Genomic DNA, 20456 nt, shown 5'->3' with positions numbered 1-20456 from the left:
CTTTTTGGAAGATCCATCTCTGGATCGGCTTAATGCCTACCGAAAGTCTGATTTGTTTACCATAGCAAACCATTATGAGTTAGCGGTGCCGACGTCTATTGTTAAGAGCAAGCTTGTTGAGCTTGTTGTGGGTGTGCTGGTACACAGGCTGGGTGAGGGTGCTACTGCTGTTCCCCTCTCATCAGAAATACAGCAGGAGGTTGTGGGTACTCCTGCGGGAGATGCTAAGCCCCCTGCTACCTTGCCTCATTATGATCTTCTTTCCCCTACGTTTTCCGGTCCTAGTGGTGATTCTCGCCTTAAAATCCATCTGGCACGTTTACAGATTGAGGCACAAGAGAGAGAGAGAGAGAGACAGGCTGAGTACAGTCACCGGCTAGAGATCCGAAAGATGGAGATTGAGGCAGAGAAAGAGGTCAATCTATGCAGAGTGGAACTAGAGGCTAGAAATGGGGCTGCCAGTTCTACACCTGCTCGCTCAGATGCTCGGAGAGTGTCAGACAGTTTTGATGTGAGCAAGCACATAGCGATAGTACCCCAGTTTTGAGAAGCTGAGGTTGATATGTACTTCGCCGTATTTGAGCATATCGCAGCCTCTTTGGGGTGGCCTAAAGATGTTTGGCCACTTTTGCTGCAGTGCAAACTAACAGGAAAAGCTCAGGAGGTTTTGTCTGCATTATCCTTGGAGGATGGTTTGCAGTATGAGGTGGTAAAAAGTACGGTTCTTCGTGCATATGAACTAGTGCCTGAGGCATATAGGCAGAAGTTCCGCAACCACAAAAAGCTGTCAGATAGGACTTTTATGGAGTTTGCACATGAAAAGGAAGCACTGTTTGGTCGCTAGTGCAAAGCGAGTAACGCTTCAGATTTTAGCTCCCTAAGTGAGTTAATCCTACTGGAGGAGTTTAAGAACAGCTTGCCTGAACATTTAGTGACTTATATTAACGAACAAAAGGTTGTGACGTTGGCACAAGCAGCTGTGCTTGCCAACGAGTTCGTGTTAACGCACAAGCAGACATTTGCGCATTCCCGTTCCGAGGGTAGGACTTTTACGCTCTCTGCCGCTGCTAGATCGCAGTCCAGTCCGCCTTGAGCGTTGGCTCCTCGCTCCAAAGAGGAGTGGGAGTGTTTCTATTGTCACCAAACCGAACATGTCATCATTGCTGACCGTTATGGGCTGAAGTGCAAGCAGACCCAGCCTGTTAAACGACCAAAAGAAGTTGGTTTAGTGCATACGTTGTTGATTCCAGTGAAAAAGATACTTGAAGTGGCGAGTAGGACTGACGCTCTGAATCCCAGTTATGAACCCTTTACGCTGGATGGCATGGTTTCCCTGAGTGGAGATTTGTGGGACCAGTGTCGGGTCCGCATCCTAAGGGATACTGGAGCTGCACAATCTTTTATCCTGTCCAATGTCTTACCATTGTCTGATGGCTCATCTTGTGGGTCTAGTGTTTTGATACAAGGTATTGAAATGGGTTTTGTGTATGTGCCTCTTCACCACATACACTTACAATGTAGTTTAGCCAGTGGAACATATAAGGTGGGTGTGTGTCCGACCCTACCTATACAAGGTGTCTCATTTATTCTGGGAAATGACATTGCTGGTGGCAAGGTGTCACCAGTGTTGGAACGCCCAGAAATACTGCAGTCAGATGAGTTGGCTCAGAAGTTCCCTGATGCATTCCCTGTTTGTGTGGTCACACGGGCTCAGGCACATAGGTGGGAGGATGTAGTTGACCTGTCAGATACTGTGTTCGCTACTGTGTTGTCTGATGAGACTGTTTCTGCCCCTGTGCCTTCTCGGCATTCTGCTGAGGTTGACAAGCCTACTCTTGAGTGTGATAGATCTGACATTGAAAACAAACTGTTACCAATGACTCGTGGGAACCTTATTGCTGCTCAGAAGGCACATACAAGCCTCACCCAGTGTTTTGCTACTGATCTTGCTCCAGAAGTAGCTAAAAGCAAGGATGTGGCTTATTTTGTGGATGGTCGTCTCCTGATGCAGAGGTGGACTTAGCGTGTCAATTTGGGTAGTGAGTGGAGTGTTGTGTTTCAGGTCGTGCCTGCAAAATTCCGTCAGTCTGTTTTATCACTGGCTCATGAACATCTTTGGTCTGGCCACTTAGGGGTTTCAAAAACCTATAATCGAATTTTGAGACATTTCTTTTGGCTAGGACTAAAGAAAGATGTAGCCAGATTCTGTCACGCATGCCATATCTGCCAAGTCACCGGAAAACCAAATCAGGTTATTCCACCTGCCCCACTGCACCCAATCCCGGCTATGGGTGAACCCTTTGAGCATGTACTGGTGGATTGTGTTGGTCCTTTACCAAGAACGAAGTCTGGTAACCAGTACTTGCTGACTATAATGTGTGTTGTGACACGGAACCCCAAAACTATTCCCCTGAGGAAGATAACATCCCAGTCTGTTGTAAAAGCCCCGATCAAGTTTTTCACTACATTTGGACTCCCAATACAGACAGATCAAGGTACTAATTTCCTTTCGGGCATATTTGAACAGGTATTGAAGTCTCTGTCCATCACGCACAGGATCTCAAGTGCTCACCAACCTGAGTCCCAGGGGGTGCTTGAACGATGGCATCAGACGTTTAAATCTGTAATGTGCAAGTATTGTATGGGGACGGGTAGAGATTGGGATGATGGTGTTCCCCTAGTGCTGTTTGCTGTGCGAGAAACAGTGCGGGAGTCCCTAGGTTTCAGCCCAGCTGATCTGGTTTTTGGTCACACAGTAAGGGGGCCTTTGAAGGTTTTAAAAGATCAGATTATGTGTGAGAGTTCGTCCTCGAAGAAAAATGTGCTGTCCTATGTGAGCAGATTCCGAGAGTGGCTGCATGAGGCCTGCAGTGTCGCTAAAGAAGGTCTCGCTGCTTCTCAACTGAAGATGAAGCGTCAGTTCGACCAGAGAGCAGTTCCTCGTTCTTTGCAGTCAGGTGACATGGTTTTAGTCTTGCTGCCTGTCCCTGGTTCCTCTCTGGATGCTTGTTTTTCAGGACCTTATGCTATTGACAGGAAGTTAAGTGATACTGACTATGTTGTCAGAACTCCTGATCGGAGACAGCAGTCTTGTGTGTGTCATATAAATATGTTGAAGCGCTACCATTCCCAAAGTGAGACCCAGCCTGAGGCTCCAGGTGCGACCCCTGTGGCCACTGTCGCATCTGTGGTGCATGGGGCAATGAGTCCTAGACCTGCTACTGTTACAGGAATTGATGAGGACGGTTTAAGTTTGCACGATATGCCTCAACAAACTCCTCGGTTATCCAACTCTGAGATGCTGTTGAACCTTCCTTCTCTATTGCCACATTTAAACAAGGAACAGGAATCCAGCATAGTGACTTTAGTTCAGGGTTTTACTTGTTTGTTTGGAGATGTTCCTTCCTGCACTACCATTTTGGAACTTGACATTGACGTGGGTGGGACAGTGCCAATTAAACAACACCCGTACAGAGTCAATATGGTGAAAAGATTAGTGATGCAACAAGAAGTCTCATATCTTTTAGAACATAACTTGGCACATCTTAGTTCAAGCCCGTGGAGCTCCCCATGCATCCTGGTTCCTGAAACCTGATTCTACGTTTCGTTTCTGCACTGATTACTGGAAAGCGAATCATGTCACTATTCCTGATTCGTATCTCTTGCCCCGCTTGGATGATTGTGTTGATACCATTGGTTCGGCCCGTTATGTCACCAAGCTAGATTTGTTGAAATGGTAATGGCAGGTGTCCCTTTCTCCTTGTGCATCTGAGATATCTGCCTTCGTTACACCTGACAGGTTCCTGCAATACTCAGTAATGCAATTCGGGATGTGAAACGGTCCAGCTACATTCCAACGCCTAGTGAACATAGTGCTTGCAGATGTGCCTAACTGTACATACAGCATATCTTGATGATGTAGTAGTCTACTCCTCTAGTTGGTTGGATCATTTGAGTTCATTAAGAACAGTGTTTCAGCGGTTGGCAGCCACTTCTCTAACCATGAACCTTGCCAAGTGCGAGTTTGGCAAAGCCACGGTGACTTCTCTAGGTAAATAGTTGGGCAGAGGTAAAGTGCATCCCGTTGAAGCCAAGGTTGTTGCCATAATGACATTTCCAGTGCCCACCACACAGTGGGAGTTGTGTCGGTTCCTAGGAATGGCTGGGTATTACAGGGGGTTTTGCCGCAACTTCTCCACATTTGTAGCCCCAGTAACTGGCTTACTCAGACCCTCAGTACCGTTTGCATGGTCTGTTGACTGCCAAACAACGTTTGACTGCATCAAAGCCCTGTTATGCAGTGCCCCTGTCCTTAGTGCTCTGGATTTTCACAAGCCCTTTACCATTGAAGTCGATGCTAGTAGAGTTGGTGCCATTCTGAGTCAGAGGGATTCTGAATGTCTGGACCAGCCAGTCTGTCACTACTCGAAGAAGTTTAACAACAGTCAGTCACGCTACTCTACCATAGAGCAGGAGACTCTGGCTCTACTACTCGTACCTGAGTTCTTTGAAGTTTACGTAGGATCTAGTGTTACGCCTGTGATTGTCTATACTGACCACAATCCTTTAGTGTTCCTTCACAGAATGTGTAACCACAACTGGCACCTGATGGGATGGTCACTGATCATCCAAAGTTATAATTTGGAGATCCAACACAGGAAAGGTTCGGAGAATGTGTTTGCTGATGCCCTTTCTCATGGTTACGAGTAATGTGTGGGATATGTTATTGTTATTAATGTGTGGGATTGTTACGATTACTGTGTAGGAGTGGATATGTTATATGGCAGATTGATGGGGAGAAAGCATATGATTATCATCAGCCATTGAGGCTTGCTCTTATGGGAGGGGGTGTTACGGCCCTAGCGCCGTGTGTCTGTGTAATTTTCCCTCCCCAGGTAATGCCCCACTTCCTGTGGAGCTGCTGGTTGAGCCCAGGTGTTTCCAGATCCAGTCAACCATCTGACCACCTATTTAAATGTCCTCCTGTCCTTTTTTTGAGAGATGTCGTCTTGTTTTTTTTTTTTTGTTTGGCTGGACACTGTCATGCTTGTTTGTTGTACAGCTTTGTTTTATGATCTATACATGGTATAGCTTTTTGTTTTTTACGCGCAGGAGCAAGGGGCTAGGTAAGCTGCTCATGGGTATACTCTTCATCACGTGGCCTATCTTTGTTATATACACCAGGTTAGGAGTGAGTGCCACCCTCTGTATTTATTAGTCTAGAATCATATTGCACTGCTTTAGGAGGTCACTTTTTTATGATTTCTTTACTTGGGCACCACTCTTAGTTCCCTTGTTCGCTGTGACGTTCACATTATTTATAATAAATATTTTTGTATTTTAGTCAGCATCCTGGTTTTTGTGTTGCAACACGCATTCTCGCTGCATAATGTTAGGCCCTGTACGTCCCCTCGACTAAAGGGTCGTAACAGACACATACACACTGCTTTTGATTAGAAGCTGTGAAAATAAGTGATGTGTACCAAAGAGCGCCAAACATGAGTTGAGTGGGCTCTATGTGTGTGTTGTTCCCATTGACCATCATCCACTCTACAGATGTTGTCTGATTTTGGGTGAGACTCAGAAGGACTGAGTAGCTGTGACACAGAGGTGTGCTAACAATGGAAAATACAGGCACATACCAAAACAACAATACCCAGACATTTGACTTTATACAATAGTGGAGTAAACTAAAACAAATGAGGACTGTCAAGTGTGTCGAGAGTGGAGCAGTGTATCTTTAAGTATACATGTTTGGGCTAGCTGTATATTTTGTTCTAGTTTACCCGTTCTAGTTCACTCCATTTGTTCATTTTTGTTCTAGTAGCTGCAGGATGTGAAAAAGAGAATTACATTTTGAACACAGCATGAAAAACAGGCGATATTATGCCTTCACATCTTAACCTAGTCTCAAATCCACTTCCTGTTCTTTTATTTTAGTTAGTGCAGTAGTTTGACATTGCCCAACCTTTTTGTTTGAAATGGCATTACCGCTGTGCAGCAAGAGGGAAAGGTTTGGCTATGGTCATTTTGTCAAGTGGGAGTAAAGGTGGGAAAAATAATGCAGACTGCAGAGTTTATTTAGGGCTGTGCAAAAAAAAAATCAATACAGCTCAGTATTGCAAAAAAAAATTTCACAATACTTTATCATTTTTCCAGCCCCTCGTATCAATACATTAAAAAAAAATTCTTGTTTTAAACAGATTTCAGTTCAGTGTGTTCAGTGACACAATAAGAATGCTTAATATGCACTTTATTTTATGATGTTGTGACATCTACATTGCAGTTGAGTTCAGTGTGTTCTGTGACACAACAAGAATACTTAACACTTTATGTTCATAAGATTACTCAACACTTTGTTTTCATATGACATGGCATCTACATTTCAGTTCAGTGACAGAGTGCACTGTGCAATGCAAATACTGTTCTAATAAACTGGAATGCAAATTTTGAATGAAATAGTTTTGACTCAATTTTTCCACTCCCGAGTTATCAAAATACAATGTGATATAAATATTAGACTACCCAGGTGGTACACAACAAGTTGAGTATTTCAGTGTATCGCAATATGTATCGTATTTCAATGTATCGTGAGACAATCGTATCGTGACCCATATATTGTGATACGTATCGTATCGTGAGGTCCTTGCCAATACCCAGGCTTAGTTTATATTTTCTTAACCCAGCCAGAGTCATGGGTATTCCACAAGAATGAAAAGGTGATGAGCGTGTTGTGTATGTCTTGCTCACATTTTCTTTGGTGTTGTATCCCTGTGGAATCCAAAGGATTGTATTGAGTGAGATGAAGGTCGCTGATTGTGGTGGATGGAGAGGGCATGGGAGTGCAGGGGGGATGAGTTTACTGTTGACTGGTTACATTAGAAAGCAGAGGGGGCTTTCCCCCAAAAAACACCAATAGGCTTACAACTGCACCCTTATTAAGATAAGCCAGTCTCTTTGAAAACATTGACTTTGTTATTAATAAAATGTTCACTTGAAATTAGAGCCAAGTTCCTTTTACCCAGCCTCAGTGTTTCCCTGGCCTCCGTAACTTCCCTGCGCCTCGTGTCCCCTTCCCTGGGGGTTCAGATAGCTAGATGCTGCGTTTCCATAGCAGCGGTCAGGGTTGTTTCCGGGGGGTGATGTGGTGCAGATGTTCTCTGCAGGAGGTGTGTGTGTGTGTGTGTGTGTGTGTGTGTGTGTGTGTGTGTGTGTGTGTGTGTGTGTGTGTGTGTGTGTGTGTGTGTGTGTGTGTGTGTGTGTGTGTGTGCAACTGTTTGTGCTGAGCCAGTGAGTGGTGTTTTTGAGGAGGCTGTGGATGCAAACACACTCATGTTTGTTTACGCTGGTCATTGACCCAGGCCGATTGTCACTGCTTCACTGCTGCAGTTACTGGTGGAATGTTACCCTGGTGTGTGTGTGTTGTAGGGGGTTTGGTCAGCATGGGCATTAGAAACGTGTTTGTGAGGTATTAGAGATGTTGACCCTGTGTGTGTGTGTGTGTGTGTGTGTGTGTGTGTGTGTGTGTGTGTGTGTGTGTGTGTGTGCATATTTGTCCTCCCACCTGCAAAAGTTCTTGGTAAGTAAGGGCTTGTCCTGCTGTTGACAGACATTGGAATGATGAACTATGTGTAAGCACCTTTGTATTTGTGTGTGGTTTTTGCTGTTTTTGTGGACCACTGTCACTGAGAAACATGAAACGTGATTGATCCAACATTTTGGGTATGTTTTTATGTTTGTGTGCATACACATGAAGCATTTTGGGGTGTGTGGAGTAGTGCACATTCCATTGACAAGGTATATTTACAATGTCCAGGAGGGAAAATGGAGGAATTGCCAGAGTATTTTTTTTGTGCCTTACAACATTTGTAATGCTTAGCGTATGATGCCATGGTGTTTAGGAATTCCTCTTTAGGAATGTACACATTTGTGTGTGCTAATGTGTGTTTACTTGCAAATGTCCCCGTTTCCACTTCAGAAGCTATGTGTTTATGTTATAATTTGTGTCCGCTCATGCGTTTGTATAAATACGTTTACGTTTACATATGTAAATAAGAGGATGTCAGGAACAGCCTCCAGAGAGAGAGAGAGAGAGAGAGAGAGAGAGAGAGAGAGAGAGAGAGTGTGTGTGTGCGTGTGTGTGTGTGTGAGTGTGTGTGCGTGCGTGCGTGCTGCGTGTGTGTACGTATTTAGCTTTGTGTAATTTGTTGTCTATTACTGCTCTTTCCTCAGACATGGGACACGGTGTGCTGGTGAAGTTGCTGCAGCAGCTAACAACTCCCACTGCATTGTGGGAATTGCCTATAATGCCAGGATAGGAGGTTGGTGAATGGCTATAATTATGATTCTTCACACAAAATGAACAAACATATCCAGCGCATCTTTTTTTCTGTTGAAGTGTGGTAATGTGCCATTTTTGTTTGCCAGTGTAATTACAGGATAATGCCAAAGGATATGGATATGTATAATCTAAAGATCCATTCCAGTGAAAATCATATATTCCAATCTTGATGTTCTTTTTTTTAACAGAAGATTTGGTTTGTAAAGTTCCTTGTAATGTTAGAACTGCTTTTGTTAGGAGAATATGACTGAAGCCGCTTTAGAGATGTTCCTGAATCTAAAACTGTGACCATACTGTTGCAAAGGAGCTTTGCGCTGATACTATTCCATCAGATATAATCATTAAGTGAAAAGGAACTGAGAATTATATCGGAACCTGATGTTTTCTATTTATTAACAGATACCTCTTATTGCCATAACTGCCAGTTGCTACTGGATTTTTCACAAGACACAAGCTAAACTTTGGAAGAATATTTGTGTTTTCGCGTATCAGTCTGTATATTTTGTGTGTGTATGCTAGGTGTGCGCATGCTGGATGGAGATGTGACAGACATGGTAGAGGCTAAGTCTTTGAGCCTCCAGCCGCAGCACATAGACATCTACAGTGCCAGCTGGGGACCCGATGATGACGGAAAGACTGTAGACGGGCCAGCTTCACTGGCAAGGCAGGCCTTCGAGAATGGCATCCGCATGGTGGGTGGGAGAAGGGGTTATACATGCTTACATTTGTATGTATACACACACACACACACACACACACACACACACACACACACACACACACACACACACACACACACACACACACACACACACACACACACAGAGGTATGACCTTCTGGGGTGAGCCAAGCCTTTGACATTGACATTAGCATGTTGGGGAGAGAGACATACTTCACATACATTTATGCACAGACGGACTGAAAGGAAAGTAGAACAACACAAACACAAGGTTGAACATGGATTGAGAGACAGGCTGAAATAAAGACTTTTGGATACATGCACATGCATATATATATATATATATATATATATATATATATATATATATATATATACACACATAAATGTGTGTTTATGTTTTCATGTCAATGTGTCAAGCTCAAGTTATTCCTGCCTGTGGGGCACCTGCTGCGGACATTTGGATTACTGAGCAGCCTTGGTGTATTAACTTACATATTCATAACTTTATTTGCATAACTACAAGCTGGTTGACTGTGTTGTTTGACTAATTACTGACAGTAACAGCAAGTGGAGAGGAGCCCATTCTCTGGTCATGGCAGACCACACAACAGGCGCGTGCGTGCCTGTGCCTGTGTGGTTAGACAGAAGGTTAGACAGAGGTGCAGATGTAGACTTTTAAAAAGGTTGATCCCCTTTATCACAAGAAACCCCTTTGTATGACACTGCGTACTGAACATGGGTTCAGCGTGTATATGACCATTCATACCAGACTATGGTCATGGGTAAATACTGGGTTGTAGCTGTTCACACCAGACCCGAGTCTGCAACTTTCGTTCCCATACAGAAACGTTAGTTCCGTTCACTGCTGAATGGGGTGGTTGGGTTTGGATGTCATTAAAAGTGGCCATTCAGTGTTTTTGTTTACAGTGGAGAGTCACCATGGCAGATGGTGCCGATGATGTGGTGTTTGGCCAGGCTATCGACTTCTTCTGTACGTTTCTCTCAATAACTGTTGTGTCCAGATGAACTGATTCACCTTTCTGTGAGTCTTTAGAATGGACTTTATGTCGCTTGCACCAACTAAACTTAAACCCAGTTTTAACTACGCCCGGTCTAAGTGATGCCTATCCATGTGAATGCCCACATGACTATGGCTATTGCCTAGCAGTGTGCGTTGCTAGGATACATTACAAAAAAATCTCCCGCTGTCTTGCTAATTTGTAGCTAATCAGTTCTAATTTTCAGCAACATTATGGAGGATCAAAGAAAAAGAAAAGTCAATTTCACGGACATTGAGATAAGAAATTAATAGAGCTGTACATCCAGCACAAGAAAACGCTGACTGCCAAGCAGTCCAATGTAATAACAAATGAGAAGAGGCAGTCAACTTGGAGAGAAAGCTTTTACTGGTTTGGTCCATGGTCGGTGTGGAAAGCAGCGGTATCGACCAACCGACGGAAGAGAGTGATGCCTCTCTAGAGATGGAGAGACATCACTCTTTGATAAGTTCAAATAGATCTCTCCTACAGAATCGAAACCTCTCAATCAGCTCCTCATCATTGTAAATGTCCAACGGGTTGCTTCTGTCCTTGATAGCTCTCTCTCATCTAGAAGCCCACTTGTTGTAAAGTCGATATACGAGACGTGCCAATGTCATTACAGTGTTGATCAGTGTCACAAGCTGTGTTGTTTAAGATCATTACTATAGTAACGGCCTAGATTTTGACTTTACGCCTGCTGCTGACTAGGCGTAAGATTTACGCCCGGTCGCAGCGAGAAAAAGGCTTAAGTCTAGATGGAGCAACCGGCGTAACTATTAGGTCAGACTTAGAATGCCGAGTTAGGACCGACTTAGCTTAAGACAAGGCGTAAGCCCTGTTGGTACAACTGGCACCAGCATCGCAGACCCAGGTCTTATGACCCATATTGACCCAGTCACATCTATGGATAACACAGCTTTTTCCCAGGTTGTTGCTTCAATATGAAAGGGCTATTAGACAGAGGCACAGGCAGGAGGAGGAGGGACCAGTGGTGAAGCTTCAATGGACGTCTGAGTTCTGTCATTTCAAAAGACACTAAAGATCCTGACTCACTGGCTGACGGCCCATGTGGCACTTTCCTGAAACAATCGATAGGGGATGAATACAGCAGAGGGAGGAGGAGAGAAATGTGTACTTGGAGAGATGCAGGGAGAGGGGTACACAAAGAGAGAAGGGGAGGGGACATGTCTGACTAGTGAGAAGGGGGTGTTTGTGTGAATGTCTCTTTGCGTGTTAGGCTGTGTGTCCTGGTCGATGCGTGCAAGAGTTTCTGTTGGCCCTGACAGCTCGACCTTTCTACGATTGCGAAAGGTGATGGGGGATATATGTCAGAGTGATGAGAGTCGTGTGTGTGTGTGTGTGTGTGTGTGTGTGTGTGTGTGTGTGTGTGTGTGTGTGTGTGTGTGTGTGTGTGTGTGTGTGTGTGTGTGTGTCCATGCAGACATGCCTGCCTTGTTATCTCTTTCAGTGAGTGTGTGTGTTTGTGGGTCTGAAGGTGAGTGTAGATGGCAGGCAAATGAAAGCGGTGTGTATGTGACAGCCTGAAGAGAGACTTTATTTAGGAGAGTTGAAGTGTGAGAGTTGCCACTGACAATTGAGTGTGTATGTATGTGTTTGCCATATCTCTATGATATTTTAAAGAGAGGATTGTGTGCATTTCCTAGGCACCACAATTGAGAAAGGTATTTCATTTTACAGCACATGCTTGTTATGAAGCTAAACTTGCCCCTAAATGCATATCCTTATGTGTGAGTTTTTCTTCCAACTTTCCAGTCTGCATGTCATGGTTATGGTCTTTGTTTCTTGTTCATCTTTCCTCTCTTACCACAGTCCTTCCCTTTAATCCCTGTATTGATGGCTGTCTATCAGTTAACCGTACCCTTGTGTTTCACCTCCTCTCCTCTATCATCCTTTTCTCCCTCTTCCTACGTCCTTCCCCCTGTTCTCAGTACACTCTGAAAATGTTCTCCATCACTCTCGTCTGTCAGCATTTGCTCCTGTCTGATCCCCTTTTCACTCAGAGGGGCTGCTCTCCCTTATCACTTCCTGACAGATGCCCTCTTTTGAAGAACTCTCTCCCACCTTTCATTCCTCTGTGTGTGTGTGTGTGTGTGCACGTACTTTTGATTTGTGTGCTCCTGAGTGGACGTGAGTGAATTTGTTTGTTTTCGAGCCTTAGGGATTTTGGGAATGCTTGGCCTAAAAGATGTTTGTGTGACTGTGTCTTAACAAACAGTGTGAGTCACAGTTCCACTCAGTCAGCTAAACGTCCCTTTCCTTGTCTCCTGGCTGCACTTTACCTCCATCACTTTGTTAGTCACCTTGCACAGTACCACTACCTTTGCACAATGACTCACTTCTCTGTCTGGATTTGGCCTGGGTTGAGGTAATTTCTCCCAATCGACTGAGAACGAATGCAGTGCTATTACTAAATGGACTTGAGTTTTTATTTTCATTTTGAGTTTTGTGTGATTATGACGACCCACCTTAATACGTTCATTATGTAGTTATAAAAGGAAATCTTTACCTGTAAACTTGCATTCAAGTCTTGAATATTTGAGTGTCCGGGTAACGTAGCAGTCTATTCCCTTGCCTACCAGCATGGGGATCGCCAGTTCGAGACCCAGTGTTACCTCCGGCTTGGTTGGCTGTCCCTACAGACACAATTGGCCGTGTCTGCGGGTGGGAAGCCGGATGTGGGTATGTGTCCTGGTCACTGCACTAGCGCCTCCTCTGGTCGGTCGGGGCACCTGTTCGGGGGGGCAAGGGGAACTGGGGGGGTGAGCGTGATCCTCCCACGTGCTACATCCTCCTGGTGAAACTCCTCGCTGTCAGGTGAGAAGAAGTGGTTGGTGACTCCACATGTATCAGAGGAGGCATGTGGTAGTCTGCAGCCCTCCCTGGATCAGCAGAGGGGGTGGAGCAGCATCGGGGACAGCTCAGAAGTGTGGGGTAATTGGCCAAGTACAATTGCAAGAAAAGGGGGGAAAATCCAAAACAAAAAAAAGTATTGAATATTTGGCTAAACCCAGCCACTGAGGATGCACAAGCCAGTGCATTCTTAGTGCCGGTCCCAAGCCCGGCTATTTGGCTAGCAACGAGCATAATGACCCTTTCTTACTATGTATTTCCATATGTTTGGAAGGGATAGTGTGGATAAATTGCTCAGACAAATCTAAAACAAGTGCACATAATAAGAGTAATTAAAATATAGAACATGCATGTCAAGTCTTGCAGAGACCTAATACAATCTGATTTGCCATGTGAATATTTCTTGCTCTAAAATCCAAAATCTGTTTTTAAATTAATTGTTCTAATCTTTTCTTTGAGTATTTCCTCTCACAGCAATAAGTTGCTGACCAAACACTATAAAAAGATAACTGTTCTTGGTTTTGGAACGCAATAAAAAAAGCCAACCTAGAAATATCAAGGATGTGTGACATCCCTTCATGCCTCAGGTTTCAGTATAATTTTGCCGTATGACTAATGGGGAGCCAGTGGCTTTCTGTACACTTAACAGTAGAACACTGGTTTTGGACAAAGCTAGTACCGAGAGAGACCTTCTCTTTGCTTTGTGCCCAACGATGCCTCTCAGATGTTCTAGCATCTCTGTGAAGCGCAGCTTGGAGTGGCGTGTGGCTTTTATTAAATGACATTAATACACCACTGCAGTATACATGTTAATGCCATTTAGTCTTTCCTTTTTATTAATAATCTTTAAAAGACGACATAAGGTACAATTCTTTTGCCAGCGATTTTTTTTTACAATGACTTTGATTATGACTTGGCCAACCATAACTGAAGACCAGAATTGTTTATTACAATAAATAATCTCTCTTGAAATTCAGTGTGTGAAAGAAAAGCGCCATGATCAGAAATGACTTGTGTGCATTGCTGCAGGTTCTCGTTGCTTACTTTTTGTTCTGTGTCACTTCCTGTCAGGGGAGGAAGGGGCGTGGTTCCATCTTTGTGTGGGCGTCGGGCAATGGCGGACGCAGCAGGGACCACTGCTCTTGTGACGGCTACACCAACTCCATCTACACCATTTCTATCTCCAGCACGGCTGAGAGTGGCCGTAAACCCTGGTATCTGGAGGAGTGCTCCTCCACTCTGACCACCACCTACAGCAGCGGCGAGAACTACGACCGAAAGATTGTAAGGATGTGTTTGTGAGAGGGAGAGTGGGAGAAAAGGAGGGAGTGGAAAATGGAGCTGCCGGAGCACAGGGCCGGACAGGGGGAATAAAGTGAACCTTTGACCCTGATAATCTGCCACAACCGACCCACGGATCCTCCAACCCTTGTTGACTTTTGTTGGCATACTGAGTTGGATTTTCCCCCTGAAATAGCATAACTACTCAGTCATTACTTATGGCTCATTGATAGTGTCTGTCCGCAGATACCCTGCCCTCTGCTTATATTTCTTGTTCTGTGAGACGTCAGGATGTTTCTGGGTGCCTGCCTTTTGGCAGTGGGTCTGTCAGTCAACTCCTGCAGCTAATAGCATCGCTCATAAGGGTAGGATTCTTTGAAACTGCAGCATTCAGCGAGTCTGCCATATCATTACAAGTGAATGCTAATGGCGGACACAGTACCTAAAAAAAATTGAAAACACAGCGAGGCAAAATGCCAAGCAGACAGGGCATGCTACAAAACCAGTGAAAATCTGGGGCCGGCTTTCCACCGTTGGCGAGCGATGAAGGAGCGGAAGGGGATGAAAAGCGACACAAAGATGTGGGCTTTGAGGCTTGCTGAACTACGGAGGAGGGGCCAACTTTTCAAGTTGTGTTTACAAGCGATAAATGGCAGACTGCTTCTCAGTATGCCTTTTAATGTACGTCATTATGTCCCTGTGGAGGTAAGAATCCTGTGTCCCAAGGGGTGCTATAGTACAAATTACAGTGAGAAAGACAGATGTGAAACAGAGCTCAAGAGGAGCATTTGGATGTTGTTGCCTGCTATAGCACCCCTCGCTGCAACGCTTGAAATTTCAGCTGGCGTTTGCGTAGCCTTGAGAATTTCCGGTGACCCATTTAAGAATGCAAAGGATGTGAGAAATCAACTTCGAATTGCTCAATATGTTTGTGTTTGTTTACCTGCATTAGGTATGTTAGGGCCCTTAATCAACATTGTCCCGTTGCACACTGATGTTAACAGAGCTGACACTGCAGTTGCAATTGTAGTTCTATTGCCAGCAGATAAATGAAAATGTTTGTGGCATTTCGCTGCATTAGAGGAGCTAGATTTTTCTCAAATTTCCAGCATCACGGTTTGCGTCTTTTGACTGCTGCTTTTCCATTTTCACTTGGCTCAGACAGTTAGGATTAATCCACAACACAATCTGTCCGTCACTGTCCCCTCTTAATATGATGAAAAGCAAGGAAAGGTAGAGTGTACCAAAATAAAGCTGGAAAGGGCTGGAATAGACTAGCGGGCTCTGAAAGCGATAGAGAGAGATGGGCTTATTACCTTCTCCCAGCCCCTGTCTCTGTGGAGTTGACTGATCTGGTCTACTGGAGTAACCAAATAGCAAGGGACTTTTCCTGTATATATTTTTATCTGTTTTGCTTGGGTCACTGCTGACCCAAAGGCTAATTTGCCCCCTGGGAAATGTCCTGGTACTCCAGATGGTCATCCTGCCTATAACTGCAATGCACACACACACACACACACACACACACACACACACACACACACACACACACACACACACACAACTCAAAAATACAGATACATTGGATGAATAAGTTATGGCTTGTGTGTCTGATGTTTTAGGCTTTCTACATTTGGAAAAGCCATGTGAAGATAAGCAGTCTATTTCAATTCCTTATGTTTCTGATTGCGGGGCTTGAACACTTTTTTTTTTTACAGAACAGCAAATTGTCATCAGAAATTTGTTTTGATATATATATTGCAGATTTTGTCTCCATAACAACCCTCTTGGCTCTAAATTTGTGAGGTACGATTACATACTAGTAGGGCAGATCTGTTCCTTGGTTCCTATAGTACTTTACAAGTCCACTCAGCTGTTGGAATGGGCTTTGAAACACCAAACATTTAACCGGATTTACACAAGGAATGTAAAAGAAAGAATGAATAGTAGTTTGTACATAATTTCAGTGAAATAAAATGAATACTACTATGAAATGGACACTACTATGATTCAGTATGAATGCTCATAACTAGTGCTGAATTGACTAGTTATTCAGTCATCAACTGATCGACAGAAAATTTATGATTTGTCGTTATCAATTAATTTTTTGTCATTTATCAAGTGAAAATACCAAACATTTTCTGGTTATAGCCTCACAAATGCTAAGATCTGTTTGCCTTTGATTATAAGATGGGCGCTTCAGCTTTTGTTATTATTATTATTACTACTGTTATCTTTTTATACTTTTTGACTGCTGGTCACACTAAGTAAACAGTTTTAAGCCAAGATTAAGACATCATGTTGGGCTCTGGGAACTTGTGATGGGCATTTGTCATTATGACATTTTATAGACTAAATGTATAATTGATCAAAAAAAATTATTGACAATTGATCATGAAAATAATTGTCAATTGTAGCCCTACTCATGATGCCTTACTTTTAATGTGTAGTCCAGTGGCGTGTCCTGGTTTGACCCAAGCATTTCTCTCCCATGGTCCATTGAGATGGGCTGTGACAGTTGGCCACTATGCCCTAGCTTGTCTTGCAATTGCTCGCTACATTCCCTGTTTTGATGCTGTAGACAGGACATACACGGAAACATGGCCAGACAGACAGACAGACAGACAGACAGACAGACACACACACACACACACACACACACACACACACACAGACCTTTTGATCTGTTGGTGTTGAGGGAGAGACCGTCTTTCTTCTTTCTCTCTTTCCCACTCGATCTTTGACTTGCTCACTAGTCCTTCTAGGAAGGCTCAGTACACTTACAGTAGAGCCTCATTTATCCGAATGTCAAGTCTAATCTACTCGAGCACATACTGTCCTGCCTACCATAAATACTTTTGGACCACTTTCACTTCTTACTGAACCATATCTGACTCTCGCTGTGTGTGTGTGTGTGTGTGTGTGTGTGTGTGTGTGTGTGTGTGTGTGTGTGTGTGTGTGTGTGTGTGTGTGTGTGGCTTCAGATAATCCCTCAAACTCTTTGGTCAGGGAAAGGTCCTTTTGATGGGGGCTCAGACTGGAAGCTAGCCAAGCTTTTCTTGGCAGCCTGGCTTACTGACTGACTAGCAAGCCATCTTTGAATGACTAGTTGGCTGACCAAAGGCCATAAAATGAGAGTAAATATACAGTGTTTAAGAAGAAAGGGCACCATCTCTTTACCCATGTTCCTTGGTTCTCTTTGGGTATTGGATTGGTTTCTTGAGACGTAGAGGAAGAGGGTGCCGTTCCTGTGGGTGTTTGTGTGTCTGTTACCTCTAACAATGCAGTGTATCAAAGCTGGAATGTGGGTCTCAGGTGTGTCTAAATCTCCTCCTGACATGCTCTCTCTCTCTCTCTCTCTCTCTCTCTCTCTCTCTCTCTCTCTCTCTCTCTCTCTCTCTCTCTCTCTCTCTCTCTCTCGCCCCCCATACTGTCATTCCTTCTCTGCTCTTTCTCTCCCTCTGCCTCTTTGGCCTCCAACTATCATCCTGCCCCTTGCTATTTCGCCCCCTCTTCTCCCCTCCTTAATCTATGCTCTTCTCTTCTGCTCCCCTCCATTTTATTTCTCTTCCTTTTTCTCTCCCTTCTCATCCCTCCCAATCCATCATCTTTCTTGCTCTGACCCTACCTGCCCTGCTTTTTGCTATCTCCCTCCCTCTATCTCTCTTTCCCTCTTTCTGCCCCATTTTCCCTCTCCATACCTCCTCTCTATAGATCACAACAGACCTGAGACATCGGTGCACAGACAGTCACACGGGAACGTCAGCCTCGGCTCCCATGGCGGCGGCCATTATTGCGTTGGCCCTGGAGGCAAAGTAAGATCCACTTAACTTCATCCCTTTGCCCTCTTCTCCACTTATAATGCCCTCTGCCCACTCTCATCCTCCGTCCCTATTGATCCTTAAGGGTAACACGTGTCCCATTTTTGCGCTGTCTCATTGTCACGTCAGTGCTGAAGTTGCACACCATTAACAAAAGAAAGCCAACTATCTCCTTTCTAATCAGTTTGTCCTGATGACATTGGCCCGGAGACATATTGACAACTGACTGGACGGGGTTGCATGGTGCATACTGACATTATTATTCAGCAATACTTCACAAATTGTGTAAAGGGACTGGGTGCAGGACGAACAATACCAATGGTTATCTCCTGTACAGACAATGTATAAATCTGGCTGTTGTTTTCCTTTTGAAAGTTTGAGATATTATTTTCCTCTTGGCAGAAAGTTGCTCATAGGGTCTTGGGAAAGTGGAGCTGGTGATTATGGCATGTCAAACCCCCCCACTGAGTATCTCCAAAGTTTTCAGGTGTCAGTCAACACATACCTCATTGGGATATTTCAATATACATTTTTTGAAAGTAAAATACACCAACATACCAACATACTCTAACCCATTTATTTTTTATTTATGAGTAGATATCAGAACACAAACAATGCATGGGAGTTTTGTACAGGACATTGCAGCAACCTGCTTCAACCTTCTCTGGTACCTATCGATGTCCATACCTTTCAAGTTCTTGAATTGGTGTGTGCAGTGCAAGGGCAGAGAGTCTGAAAAAGGGGTTTACCCTGCATATCACATGTTGAGTAGCTCAGTCAGCCGAGGTCACTTTATTTAACCTGGATAATCTGAACCAAATCCCCTCAGTAAAAAATATCCCTAGTTTCCAGGTAGCCCTGAGCACACAAAGCCTGTTTCCTCAACAAGATTATCACACACTGCCTCTTTCTTGCCTTCACTCTCCTCCTCAGCTCACTCACTCACTCACTCTTTCACTCACTCACTCAGTATTCTCTCTGCCAACTTTTCAATCTTTCTATCTGTTCTCTCAGTCCATCGCATGGATGGACTTGCATTGAGAATGAGAGGGAACAAGACGTGTTTAGAGAAACTCTTTGAGCTTTCTCTATCAGCGCTTATCTCCTGGAAGAAGAAAAAAAGCAAGCGGCCTCACTGTGATAAACACATCAGGACGCCGTAATGCCAGATTTAACTAAACAGTCTGAAGATATGGGGGTTTTCCTTTGTATGGTGGTGGGACATGTCACTTTGTAATATTGTTGCTGTCCCTTGCAATCTGCGGGTTATGCAGAGTTTAAGATGCAGAAGGCTTGACAGACTTACATATTGTTTTATGAGACAGGTTTTAACACAGCAGGAGGCGGTGGTTCAGTGCTTCAGACATGTTTCTTTGTTTTCTTCCTTGTTTTCCTTCTTGCCGTAAAGTGAAGAAGTTGACAGGCAAGGAATACTAGAGGTGAGAGAATGAAGTGAAAAATGAGGAGGAATAAACAAGTAATTGGAAGATAAACTCGAACAGATTATCTCCAGAATACTTGGAGAACAAAGTCAGCAATGGAAGGAAAAAAAGCTCTATCCTTTCATCTGTCCCAATTCAAAGTCAAGTTTTAAAAAAAAAGAAGACTTCCATCCCTTAGCTGTAGCAAGGGTGAGATGGTCTTAGACTCTGCAGTAGGTCTGTCAAAACATCTCAGATCCTATCCCAATCCCTCTTTTTTTTCTCTCCCTTCATCCTCCTTATTCTCAACGTCCACCAGATTATCCCTCTGTATGTTCATACATAATTACACTTGGGGGGGGGGGGGGATCACCATGAACCTACATTAGGCATGCTGATATGTTTCTGTCTATGGGTTTTTTTCCCTAGCATGTGAGCTGCTCCATTAATTAGCATTGGCTTGTTTATAGGAAGGCTGTCATGGCCCAGATAACGACGCCAAAGTCACTTTTAATTAATGGCCATGAAACATTTATAGAACCATAATTAAAGAGAGGAAGCTAAGCCTATTAATATTGATCTGATTGCTAATTATTCTGACTTTTCATTGCCATCCTCTGTGACTTCTTATGAGATAACCATCTTTTAATTATTTCCACTTGATATTTTATTTTTTGCCCTTTTGAGTCAGTCTTCTCTATGCATTTTGGAGAGGGTTTGCTGTCTCCGAGTATGTATGTTCAGAATCTGTGTAAGTTGTCGTTGAGGAGCTGTGGCCACCCCAGTTATTGTGTCAAAATAATTATATCCCAAGTTTTTTTTATTTTATTTTTTCCCAAGTTCTTAAAGTGCATACACAAGTCCCGTTTATATCCAGCTAAGGTTTACACTTTAGCACTGACAGGTTCCTTTTTTGTCTTCTCTTACTCAGATGCCAGTGTCAGTAAGCAGTTTGTCTTGACTGTAAATCTGAAAGTTGCCAGAAAGTTTGACTGTAC

The 20456-nt window shown here is 43.8% G+C and overlaps 1 protein-coding gene across 1 annotated transcript in view; it reads left to right on the top strand.

The window, feature by feature from the left end:
• Positions 1–20456, top strand: part of pcsk5b (proprotein convertase subtilisin/kexin type 5b) — a 102959-nt gene that overhangs the window by 39953 nt on the left and 42550 nt on the right. The window contains 4 exon segments of the mRNA XM_056296818.1: positions 8233–8321; positions 8861–9033; positions 14007–14219; positions 17931–18031. Coding sequence (XP_056152793.1) covers positions 8233–8321; positions 8861–9033; positions 14007–14219; positions 17931–18031 — 576 coding nt within the window.

The sequence above is a fragment of the Lampris incognitus genome, chromosome 1, assembly GCF_029633865.1.
Source record: "Lampris incognitus isolate fLamInc1 chromosome 1, fLamInc1.hap2, whole genome shotgun sequence".
In the NCBI taxonomy this organism is placed as follows: Eukaryota; Metazoa; Chordata; class Actinopteri; order Lampriformes; family Lampridae; genus Lampris; species Lampris incognitus.
This window is presented reverse-complemented; position numbering and strand designations above follow the sequence as displayed.